The 12867-nt window shown below is 38.4% G+C and overlaps 1 protein-coding gene across 1 annotated transcript; it reads right to left on the bottom strand.

Moving 5' to 3' along the window:
- Positions 1 to 941: 941 nt before the first annotated feature.
- On the bottom strand, positions 942 to 6354 carry LOC130220099 (E3 SUMO-protein ligase ZBED1-like). The gene is made up of 5 exons (XM_056452492.1): positions 5886 to 6354; positions 5283 to 5479; positions 5045 to 5198; positions 1475 to 1551; positions 942 to 1391 (listed from the first exon to the last, which is right to left on the bottom strand). The coding sequence occupies exons 1-5, from the start codon at positions 6352 to 6354 to the stop codon at positions 942 to 944; spliced, it is 1347 nt and encodes a 448-aa protein (XP_056308467.1).
- Between the last annotated feature and the right edge of the window lie 6513 nt (positions 6355 to 12867).

Below are 12867 nucleotides of genomic sequence, written 5' to 3'. Positions count from 1 at the left end.
CAGTCAGATCTTATGGTTTTCACTTGCAACTTGTTATAACTTGTTTAAATATGCATGTAATGTTGTTTAAAACCAAAAGACTTGTGTTATTCACTGTTTTAAGCTGTTTTTAACACTTGCTGATTTGAGCCTTTAAACGCGTTATTCTCAGCCAGCAGAGAGCTAAAAAAAAAGCAATGTTGCAAATGTCAGATCTTATGGTTTTTACTTGCAACTTGTTATAACATGTTTAAAATTGCATGTAATGTTGTTTAAAACCAAAAGAATTGTGTTATTCATTGTTTTAAGCTGTTTGCATCACTTGCTGTTTTGGGGCCTTTAAACGCGTTTTTCTCATCGAGCAGAGAGCTCAAAAAAAGCAATGTTGCAAACTCAGTCAGATCTTATGGTTTTCACTTGTAACATGTTACAACTAGGGCTGCACGATTTGGGAAAAATATCACATTGCGATTATTAAGGTCAAAATTGCGATTTGCGATTGCGATACGATAAACAAGTGGTATGACTCAACTTGCTTGTTATTAAGAAAAATGAACACACAGATTACTAATGATGCTGAAATTTTTATTTTTCAACTGAGATTCAGTATACAGTGCAATCTAGCAATAACTAGAACTAAGCAATGTTTTGTTTTTAAATTAAAACAAAATTGTACAAAATTAAATAACAGTAACATCTTTACATTACTGAATTAAATTACATTAAATTAACTTTAAAATAAAATTAAAAAGTCAAATGTACAGATAAATCTAACAAATACCCAATTTTTTTTTACATTTTGTTCCAAAATGGACATTTAAGCAGGATGTAACACATACTTTGTATATTTCTTTTGAAAAGAAAACTGGATATAGGTGGTTTCTCAATAAAACTTAAACCTCTGTAACTGTTGTTATTTTAAATGACCAACTGGTACATTAAATTTCTATTTCTAAAACAATCTATTTAGCAATTGAAAGGTTCTTTGCCAAAAAAACAAGCATGTCAACCTTGTCTGGTTTCAGACAGGACCGATGATCTGTTACAACATTACCACTAGTACTAAAAGCTCTCTCTGATGCAGAGCTTGTTGCTTGTATGCACAGATATTTCTGTGCTAGTTTGCATAGCCTAGGGAAGTTTATTTTGTGACTGTTCCACCATTTTAGTGGATCTTCTTCATGGTCTACACATGGCATGTAAATGTAAGCATTGAGTTCAGCAGCTACTGCTTCTTTGAACTGCACCATGGGATCAAAAGATGCTGCTGATGTTGTGCTTGTGTTTTTTTTAAAGAAACTGGCCAGGGTTTTTTTCTTGGCTTTAGCAGCAGGTGGATTTTCTGCATCCAGTTCCAGGTTATCCTCCATCGCTGCTGTGCTTTGGGCTACAGGCTGCTGCTGGTGAATGTCCTAAAATTAAAAACATTGCATTTTATAAATCTGTTACAAGCTATTCTTACCAGTTTAAAAATCTCTGTGATAATATTACTCACAATCAACTCAGTGATGACTTGTTCCTTTAAGGTCTGGGTCTCTTGCTCAGAGATGTGTTGTGTTCGAAACCTTGGGTCTAGGAATGAGGACATGTTGAGCAGTTCCTGTGTGACACTGTCTTCATATTTCTTGTTGAGGTAGTCCAGAAAAAAACCTCATCAAGATGGCGCCGCGGATGGCCGCTTCGGTGTGGGGCTGTCCAGTGTTTGCACTGTTTTTGTTAGTCTGTCCTGTTTTATGTTCATCAAATACGATCAGTTACACCAGGGACGAGCTGCTGAACATTCGGCAGTGCACACCAACTAATCAAGAACTGGATCTTGATTTTTGTGGCGTTTTGCGGAACATTGTGGTCGGCGGAGCAGCCGCATTGTGGAAACGCTACAAGACGCGCAAGCGTGGGAAGCGAGCCGGCGCGCTCGTCAGGCTAAGACAGCGCGGCTTCAGAACGGCGCTGCCCAGCATTCACCTGGCGAATCTCCGCTCTCTTCCTAATAAAATGGACGAACTACTTCTGCTCACATGCAAAAACAAGAACTTTAACAACTCTGCTGTCCTGTGTTTCACGGAAACCTAGCTAAACGAAGCCATTCCGGACAGCGCATTAAACCTACCGGACTTTCAGCTGTACAGAGCAGATCGCGATACGGAGTCAACGGGCAAAACGCGCGGTGGTGGGACATGCTTTTACATCAACAGAAGGTGGTGTACGGATGTAACTGTGTTAAAGAAGATGTGCTGTCCTGATGTGGAAGTGCTTTTCATTAACTGTAAGCCGTTTTATTCACCAAGAGAGTTTTCCTCGTTCATTCTCGTCTGTGTTTACATTCCACCGCAAGCACACGTGAGTACTGCACTGCAACAGCTGGCTGATCTGATCACAGAAACAGAACAACAACACCCGGACTCTGCCTTTATCATACTTGGGGACTTTAATCAGGCAAAACTCACACATGAGCTGCCTAAATTCAAACAGCACATTACATGCCCCACCAGAGACAATAACATTTTAGACCATTGCTACACCACAATAAAGGATGCATATCGCTCCGTCGCCAGAGCAGCTCTAGGACTCTCCGATCACTGCCTGGTTCATCTTATACCAACTTACAGGCAAAAACTTAAAACTACTAAGCCAGTATTAAGGACTGTCAAGAGATGGACCAACGACACAGAGCAGGTCTTACAAGCCTGTTTTGAATGCACTGACTGGAATGTTTTTGAAGCTGCAGCCACAGATCTGGACGAGCTCACAGAGACTGTAACATCATACATCAGTTTCTGTGAGGAGTTATGCATCCCTACCAGGACCTACTTGTCATTTAACAATGATAAACCATGGTTCACACCAAAACTCAGACAGCTTCGTCAGGCCAAAGAGGATGCTTACAGGAGTGGTGACAGGATCCTGTACAATCAGGCCAGGAACACATTGACAAAGGAGATTGGTGTGGCTAAGAAAAGCTATGCCAAAAAGCTGCAAAACCAGTTTTCAGCTAACAACCCTGCATCAGTGTGGAGAGGCTTAAAAGATTTCACTAATTACAAGACACCGTCCCCCAGTATCGACAGCAATAAACATATTGCAAACGAGCTGAATATGTTCTACTGTAGGTTTGACACCTATGACCAGACACCTCACACCCGCCCGGACCATCTCCCTACACAGCCATCAACACCACATCAACACAGCCTGGACCATCTCCCTACACGGCCATCAACACCACATCAACACAGCCCGGACCATCGCCCTACACAGCCATCAACACCTCCAGCCATCTTCCTCTCCCCCCTGCTCTTCAGATCAGTGAGGATCATGTGCGTCAGATCTTCAGTAAACAGAAGAGAAGGAAAGCACCAGGGCCAGATGGTGTCTCACCAGCCTGTCTGAGAACCTGCGCTGACCAGCTGGCTCCCATTTTCTCACATATCTTCAATAGATCACTGGAACAGCGCAAAGTTCCATCCTGCTTTAAGCGCTCCACCATCATCCCAATCCCGAAGAAGCCAAAGATCACAGGACTCAATGACTACAGACCTGTGGCCTTAACATCTGTGGCCATGAAGTCATTCGAAAGACTGGTGCTAGCATATCTGAAGGACATCACTGGACCTCTGCTGGACCCCCTGCAGTTCGCCTATAGAGCAAACCGGTCTGTGGATGATGCAGTCAACATGGGACTGCATTATACCCTACAACATCTGGACAAACCAGGGAACTACGCAAGGATTCTGTTTGTGGACTTCAGTTCTGCCTTTAACACCATCGTCCCATCACTGCTTGAGTACAAACTGGCCCAGCTCTCTGTTCCTAGCTCTGTCTGTCAATGGATCACCAGCTTTCTGACAGATAGACAACAGCTAGTCAGAATGGGCAAAATCACATCAGACAGCCGCACCATCAGCACTGGTGCCCCCCAGGGATGTGTTCTTTCTCCACTGCTCTTCTCCCTGTACACCAACGACTGCACTGCAAAAGACCCCTCCATCAAACTCATTAAGTTTGCAGACGACACTACTGTTATCGGCCTCATCCAGAACGGTGACGAGTCTGCATACAGACATGAGGTGGAGCGGCTGGCGTTATGGTGCAGATACAACAACCTGGAGCTGAACACGCTCAAAACAGTGGAGATGATAGTGGACTTCAGGAGAAACCCCCCTGCACTCCCCCCACTCACCATCATGAACAGCACTGTGGCTGCAGTAGAGTCATTCAGGTTCCTGGGCACCACCATCTCTCAGGATCTGAAGTGGGACATTCATATAGACTCTATTGTGAAGAAAGCCCAGCAGAGACTGTACTTCCTTCGTCAGCTGAGGAAGTTCAACCTGCCACAGGAGCTGCTCGTACAGTTCTACTCAGCTGTCATCCAATCCATCCTCTGCACTTCAATCACCGTCTGGTTCGGCTCAGCTGCCAAAACTGACCTCCGTAGACTACAGCGAATAGTCCGGACTGCTGAACGAATCACTGGCACAACCCTTCCTACACTTCAAGAACTGTACTCTTCCAGAGTGAGTAAAAGGGCTCGCAAAATCACTCTGGACGCCTCACACCCAGCACACTACCTGTTCGAACTGTTACCGTCTGGTCGGCGCTTCAGAGCACCAAGCACAAAAACAGCCAGACACAGGAAAAGTTTCTTTCCTCAGGCTGTCTACCTTATGAACAGTTAAATATTCCCCTACTGTGCAATAAATATGTGCAATACTTTCTCATACGCACTTGTACACAGCACCTTATATCAATATACAATGCAATACTTTCTACATTCGCACTTGTACACAGCACCTTATAACCTGTATATTTATAACAATCTGTACATACAACTCAACATCCAGGTTTCTTGACTAACCGCATCTGTTTAATGTTCATCATTTTTTTTATTATTATTATTTTATTTTTTCAGATTTATTTTGTGTTGTCACTTGTCACTTTATGTACACTGGAAGCTTCTGTAGCCAAAACAAATTCCTTGTGTGTGTGAAGCACACTTGGCAATAAAACTGATTCTGATTCTGATTCTGATTCTGAATTTTTGATTTCAGGGATTTGGTCAGGTTACTGTCCTCTTCCTCTTCAGCCAGCACAGAGGTGTTCAGAAGATGCAGAGTAGGCTTTACACAAGATATGCTCACATAACGTTCACATGACAGGGCATCCGTGAAGTCCTGGAGTGGGCTGAGTGCCTTGTTCACAGATTCCAAGATCTCCAGATCCTGCCATGAGGGCAGTAGGTGTCGCATTTTGCGGTCTGCAGATAGAACCTTGGACAAGGCATTTTGCTACTCCAGGACTCTTGCTATCATCTTCTGAGTGGAACCCCATCGTGTTGAGCAGTCTGTCACCATGGCATGCTCTGGAAGGTTGAGTTCTTTTTGGGCTTCCTTCAAGGCCACTCTCTTCTTCTCTTCTCTCTTCTGGGAGAAGTGGCCCACAATCTTTCTGCAAATCCCAGTAGCTCTGGTAATGCATTGTGCATGATCTTTCAGAGCATTTTCTGTAAATGTTAAAAATACAAACTTGCTAAAGTGACAATGCAAAACATTTAATATTTATAGATTCACACTCTGACAACATGCTCGATTCTATATTGATACTAGCATAAAACAGTAACAAAATTACAACAAACAACCAGTTTTTAATATTCTTATCAAATCACTCACCATTCTTAATCTAACGATGAAGAAAAGATTAAAGGAAAGAAAAGTGTCCTTTAAACATATTAATTTTTAGAGTCATGTGCTAATGATGAAAATAATTTAAATGGGCTATTTCTAGTGTTCTTTGTGACACACTGATTTCTACACTGTATTTCCATTTATTCTTAAATAAATATGCTAATAGCTGTCCTCTCTAACGTACAGTTAAGTAGCTTTAAATATGAAAAGATTAATTTAACTTACCAATGGCCAAATGAAGTCTATGCCCGAAGCACTGGAACCTAGTCCAGTGATTAAGCGCCACCGCTTTGACGATGTTCGTGCCGTTGTCTGTTGTGACAGCGACCAAACTATCCTCCCAGAGGTCCCATGCAGCCAGTGCCTCTCTCAAACCCGCGGCTATGTTCTCTCCCGTGTGATCGTCAGGGAAATACGATGTTTGCAGGCAACGGCTTTTCAGTTCAAAATCATCGTCGACAAAGTGCACGGTTAGGCTAATATATGGTTCGGTCGTCCTGCTTGTCCAAAGGTCCGTAGTGGTTGAAAAGAATTTCACTGCCGTTATTTCAAGTTTAACCTCGCTACGGCACTTGCTGTAAAGCTCAGGTATTGCGACTTGAGAGAAGTAGTTTCGTGAGGGCAACTGGTATCTCTTGTCCAGTGTGCGAATCATTTTCTGAAATCCCTCTTTGCTAACAGTGTATATGGGCATCATGTCTTTTGCCAAACAGTGCGTGACGGAGTGAGTGATTTCTTTATATCTTTGCGACGTCTTTTCATATGGCGTGAGACTTGAAAACACATCTGTAATAATGTGTTGTTTTGTTCTGCTTACACTGGGTTGTGCTTTGTTTTGTTCGGTCTCTTTACAACTCTTGGCTTTTATCGCCATGCATTCATCATACTTTTCTCTGTGTTGCTTCAGGTGCTGATATAAATTTGTCGTGTTGCCACGTGATGTAGCAATTTTAGTTTGGCAAATTCTGCACAGTACCTCTTTCTGCTCAGTGTCCGATATCCTGAAGCCAAAATATCGCCAAATAACAGAGGTAGCATTTTTTCTCCGCACAAGTTCAGTGTCGGTCTGTTCTGTATCCATTTTCTCCCGTCTCCACACTGCGCTGCGGAAAGTCACGTGGCCACAAGCACACGCGCTACACGAGACTTATACAGCTCTTAGAATCTTAGAATGAATGTCTTGTTACGTCCACAAATGCATTCGTTTATATAATATAATCGCAAGATTTGCTGAAATGTAATCGCATAGGCTGACATCGCGATTGCGATATGATTAATCGTGCAGCACTAGTTACAACATGTTTAAAATTGCATATAATGTTGTTTAAAACAAAAGAATGATGTTATTCATTGTTTTAAGCTGTTTGCATCACTTGCTGTTTTGGGGCCTTTAAACGCGTTTTTCTCAGCGAGCAGAGAGCTCAAAAAAAGCAATGTTGCAAACTCAGTCAGATCTTATGGTTTTCACTTGTAACTTGTTATAACATGTTTAAAATTGCATATAATGTTGTTTAAAACCAAAAGAATTGTGTTATTCATTGTTTTAAGCTGTTTGCATCACTTGCTGTTTTGGGGCCTTTAAACGCGTTATTCTCAGCGAGCAGAGAGCTCAAAAAAAGCAATGTTGCAAACTCAGTCAGATCTTATGGTTTTCACTTGCAACTTGTTATAACATGTTTAAAATTGCATATAATGTTGTTTAAAACAAAAAGAATGATGTTATTCACTGTTTTAAGCTGTTTTTAACACTTGCTGATTTGAGCCTTTAAACGCGTTATTCTCAGCCAGCAGAGAGCTCAAAAAAAGCAATGTTGCAAACTCAGTCAGATCTTATGGTTTTCACTTGCAACTTGTTATAACATGTTTAAAATTGCATATAATGTTGTTTAAAACAAAAGAATGATGTTATTCATTGTTTTAAGCTGTTTGCATCACTTGCTGTTTTGGGGCCTTTAAACGCGTTATTCTCAGCCAGCAGAGAGCTCAAAAAAAGCAATGTTGCAAACTCAGTCAGATCTTATGGTTTTCACTTGCAACTTGTTATAACATGTTTAAAATTGCATATAATGTTGTTTAAAACAAAAGAATTGTGTTATTCATTGTTTTAAGCTGTTTGCATCACTTGCTGTTTTGGGGCCTTTAAACGCGTTATTCTCAGCGAGCAGAGAGCTCAAAAAAAGCAATGTTGCAAACTCAGTCAGATCTTATGGTTTTCACTTGTAACTTGTTATAACATGTTTAAAATTGCATATAATGTTGTTTAAAACAAAAAGAATGATGTTATTCACTGTTTTAAGCTGTTTTTATCACTTGCTGTTTTTGGGCCTTTAAACGCGTTATTCTCAGCCAGCAGAGAGCTCAAAAAAAGCAATGTTGCAAACTCAGTCAGATCTTATGGTTTTCACTTGCAACTTGTTATAACATGTTTAAAATTGCATATAATGTTGTTTAAAACCAAAAGAATTGATGTTATTCATTGTTTTAAGCTGTTTGCATCACTTGCTGTTTTGGGCCTTTAAACGCGTTATTCTCAGCCAGCAGAGAGCTCAAAAAAAGCAATGTTGCAAACTCAGTCAGATCTTATGGTTTTCACTTGCAACTTGTTATAACATGTTTAAAATTGCATGTAATGTTGTTTAAAACAAAAGAATTGTGTTATTCATTGTTTTAAGCTGTTTGCATCACTTGCTGTTTTGGGGCCTTTAAACGCGTTATTCTCAGCGAGCAGAGAGCTCAAAAAAAGCAATGTTGCAAACTCAGTCAGATCTTATGGTTTTCACTTGCAACTTGTTATAACATGTTTAAAATTGCATATAATGTTGTTTAAAACAAAAGAATTGTGTTATTCACTGTTTTAAGCTGTTTGTATCACTTGCTGTTTTGGAGCCTTTAAACGCGTTATTCTCAGCCAGCAGAGAGCTCAAAAAAAGCAATGTTGCAAACTCAGTCAGATCTTATGGTTTTCACTTGCAACTTGTTATAACATGTTTAAAATTGCATATAATGTTGTTTAAAACAAAAGAATGATGTTATTCACTGTTTTAAGCTGTTTGCATCACTTGCTGTTTGGGCCTTTAAACGCGTTATTCTCAGCCAGCAGAGAGCTCAAAAAAAGCAATGTTGCAAACTCAGTCAGATCTTATGGTTTTCACTTGCAACTTGTTATAACATGTTTAAAATTGCATATAATGTTGTTTAAAATCAAAAGAATTGTGTTATTCATTGTTTTAAGCTGTTTGCATCACTTGCTGTTTTGGGGCCTTTAAACGCGTTTTCTCAGCGAGCAGAGAGCTCAAAAAAGCAATGTTGCAAACTCAGTCAGATCTTATGGTTTTCACTTGCAACTTGTTATAACATGTTTAAAATTGCATATAATGTTGTTTAAACAAAAGAATGATGTTATTCACTGTTTTAAGCTGTTTTTAATCACTTGCTGTTTTGGGCCTTTAAACGCGTTATTCTCAGCCAGCAGAGAGCTCAAAAAAAGCAATGTTGCAAACTCAGTCAGATCTTATGGTTTTCACTTGCAACTTGTTATAACATGTTTAAAATTGCATATAATGTTGTTTAAAACAAAAGAATGATGTTATTCACTGTTTTAAGCTGTTTGCATCACTTGCTGTTTTGGGGCCTTTAAACGCGTTATTCTCAGCCAGCAGAGAGCTCAAAAAAAGCAATGTTGCAAACTCAGTCAGATCTTATGGTTTTCACTTGCAACTTGTTATAACATGTTTAAAATTGCATATAATGTTGTTTAAAACAAAAGACTTGTGTTATTCATTGTTTTAAGCTGTTTGCATCACTTGCTGTTTTGGGGCCTTTAAACGCGTTTTTCTCAGCGAGCAGAGAGCTCAAAAAAAGCAATGTTGCAAACTCAGTCAGATCTTATGGTTTTCACTTGTAACTTGTTATAACATGTTTAAAATTGCATATAATGTTGTTTAAAACAAAAGAATGATGTTATTCATTGTTTTAAGCTGTTTTTAACACTTGCTGATTTTGAGCCTTTAAACGCGTTATTCTCAGCCAGCAGAGAGCTCAAAAAAAGCAATGTTGCAAACTCAGTCAGATCTTATGGTTTTCACTTGCAACTTGTTATAACATGTTTAAAATTGCATATAATGTTGTTTAAAACAAAAAGAATGATGTTATTCACTGTTTTAAGCTGTTTGCATCACTTGCTGTTTTGGGGCCTTTAAACGCGTTATTCTCAGCCAGCAGAGAGCTCAAAAAAAGCAATGTTGCAAACTCAGTCAGATCTTATGGTTTTCACTTGCAACTTGTTATAACATGTTTAAAATTGCATATAATGTTGTTTAAAACCAAAAGAATTGTGTTATTCATTGTTTTAAGCTGTTTGCATCACTTGCTGTTTTGGGGCCTTTAAACGCGTTTTTCTCAGCGAGCAGAGAGCTCAAAAAAAGCAATGTTGCAAACTCAGTCAGATCTTATGGTTTTCACTTGTAACTTGTTATAACATGTTTAAAATTGCATATAATGTTGTTTAAAACAAAAAGAATGATGTTATTCACTGTTTTAAGCTGTTTTTAACACTTGCTGATTTGAGCCTTTAAACGCGTTATTCTCAGCCAGCAGAGAGCTCAAAAAAGCAATGTTGCAAACTCAGTCAGATCTTATGGTTTTCACTTGCAACTTGTTATAACATGTTTAAAATTGCATATAATGTTGTTTAAAACCAAAAGAATTGTGTTATTCATTGTTTTAAGCTGTTTGCATCACTTGCTGTTTTGGGGCCTTTAAACGCGTTTTTCTCAGCGAGCAGAGAGCTCAAAAAAAAGCAATGTTGCAAACTCAGTCAGATCTTATGGTTTTCACTTGTAACTTGTTATAACATGTTTAAAATTGCATATAATGTTGTTTAAAACAAAAGAATGATGTTATTCACTGTTTTAAGCTGTTTTAACACTTGCTGATTTGAGCCTTTAAACGCGTTATTCTCAGCCAGCAGAGAGCTCAAAAAAAGCAATGTTGCAAACTCAGTCAGATCTTATGGTTTTCACTTGCAACTTGTTATAACATGTTTAAAATTGCATATAATGTTGTTTAAACAAAAAGAATGATGTTATTCACTGTTTTAAGCTGTTTGCATCACTTGCTGATTTTGAGGCCTTTAAACGCGTTATTCTCAGCCAGCAGAGAGCTCAAAAAAAGCAATGTTGCAAACTCAGTCAGATCTTATGGTTTTCACTTGCAACTTGTTATAACATGTTTAAAATTGCATATAATGTTGTTTAAAACAAAAGAATGATGTTATTCATTGTTTTAAGCTGTTTGCATCACTTGCTGTTTTGGGGCCTTTAAACGCGTTATTCTCAGCCAGCAGAGAGCTCAAAAAAAGCAATGTTGCAAACTCAGTCAGATCTTATGGTTTTCACTTGCAACTTGTTATAACATGTTTAAAATTGCATATAATGTTGTTTAAAACAAAAAGAATGATGTTATTCATTGTTTAAGCTGTTTGCATCACTTGCTGTTTTGGGGCCTTTAAACGCGTTTTTCTCAGCGAGCAGAGAGCTCAAAAAAAGCAATGTTGCAAACTCAGTCAGATCTTATGGTTTTCACTTGCAACATGTTATAACATGTTTAAAATTGCATATAATGTTGTTTAAAACAAAAGAATTGTGTTATTCATTGTTTTAAGCTGTTTGTATCACTTGCTGTTTTGGGGCCTTTAAACGCGTTTTTCTCAGCGAGCAGAGAGCTCAAAAAAAGCAATGTTGCAAACTCAGTCAGATCTTATGGTTTTCACTTGCAACTTGTTATAACATGTTTAAAATTGCATATAATGTTGTTTAAAACAAAAAGAATGATGTTATTCACTGTTTTAAGCTGTTTTTAACACTTGCTGATTTGAGCCTTTAAACGCGTTATTCTCAGCCAGCAGAGAGCTCAAAAAAAGCAATGTTGCAAACTCAGTCAGATCTTATGGTTTTCACTTGCAACTATGTTATCAACATGTTTAAAATTGCATATAATGTTGTTTAAAACAAAAAGAATGATGTTATTCACTGTTTTAAGCTGTTTGCATCACTTGCTGTTTTGGGGCCTTTAAACGCGTTATTCTCAGCCAGCAGAGAGCTCAAAAAAAGCAATGTTGCAAACTCAGTCAGATCTTATGGTTTTCACTTGCAACTTGTTATAACATGTTTAAAATTGCATGTAATGTTGTTTAAAACCAAAAGACTTGTGTTATTCATTGTTTTAAGCTGTTTGTATCACTTGCTGTTTTGGGGCCTTTAAACGCGTTTTTCTCAGCCAGCAGAGAGCTCAAAAAAAGCAATGTTGCAAACTCAGTCAGATCTTATGGTTTTCACTTGTAACTTGTTATAACATGTTTAAAATTGCATGTAATGTTGTTTAAAACCAAAAGAATTGATGTTATTCATTGTTTTAAGCTGTTTGCATCACTTGCTGTTTTGGGGCCTTTAAACGCGTTATTCTCAGCGAGCAGAGAGCTCAAAAAAAGCAATGTTGCAAACTCAGTCAGATCTTATGGTTTTCACTTGCAACTTGTTATAACATGTTTAAAATTGCATGTAATGTTGTTTAAAACCAAAAGACTTCTGTTATTCATTGTTTTAAGCTGTTTGCATCACTTGCTGTTTTGGGGCCTTTAAACGCGTTTTTCTCAGCGAGCAGAGAGCTCAAAAAAAGCAATGTTGCAAACTCAGTCAGATCTTATGGTTTTCACTTGTAACTTGTTATAACATGTTTAAAATTGCATGTAATGTTGTTTAAAACAAGCAGAATTGTGTTATTCATTGTTTTAAGCTGTTTGTATCACTTGCTGTTTTGGGGCCTTTAAACGCGTTTTTCTCAGCGAGCAGAGAGCTCAAAAAAAGCAATGTTGCAAACTCAGTCAGATCTTATGGTTTTCACTTGCAACTTGTTATAACATGTTTAAAATTGCATATAATGTTGTTTCAAACAAAAAGAATGATGTTATTCACTGTTTTAAGCTGTTTTTAACACTTGCTGATTTGAGCCTTTAAACGCGTTATTCTCAGCCAGCAGAGAGCTCAAAAAAGCAATGTTGCAAACTCAGTCAGATCTTATGGTTTTCACTTGCAACTTGTTATAACATGTTTAAAATTGCATATTATGTTGTTTAAAACAAAAAGAATGATGTTATTCATTGTTTTAAGCTGTTTTTAACACTTGCTGATTTGAGGCCTTTAAACGCGTT

Source organism: Danio aesculapii, unplaced genomic scaffold (genome assembly GCF_903798145.1).
Source record: "Danio aesculapii unplaced genomic scaffold, fDanAes4.1, whole genome shotgun sequence".
Classification (NCBI taxonomy): domain Eukaryota; kingdom Metazoa; phylum Chordata; class Actinopteri; order Cypriniformes; family Danionidae; genus Danio; species Danio aesculapii.
The sequence above is the reverse complement of the archived record's forward strand: the minus strand, read 5'-3'. Positions and strand labels throughout refer to the sequence as shown.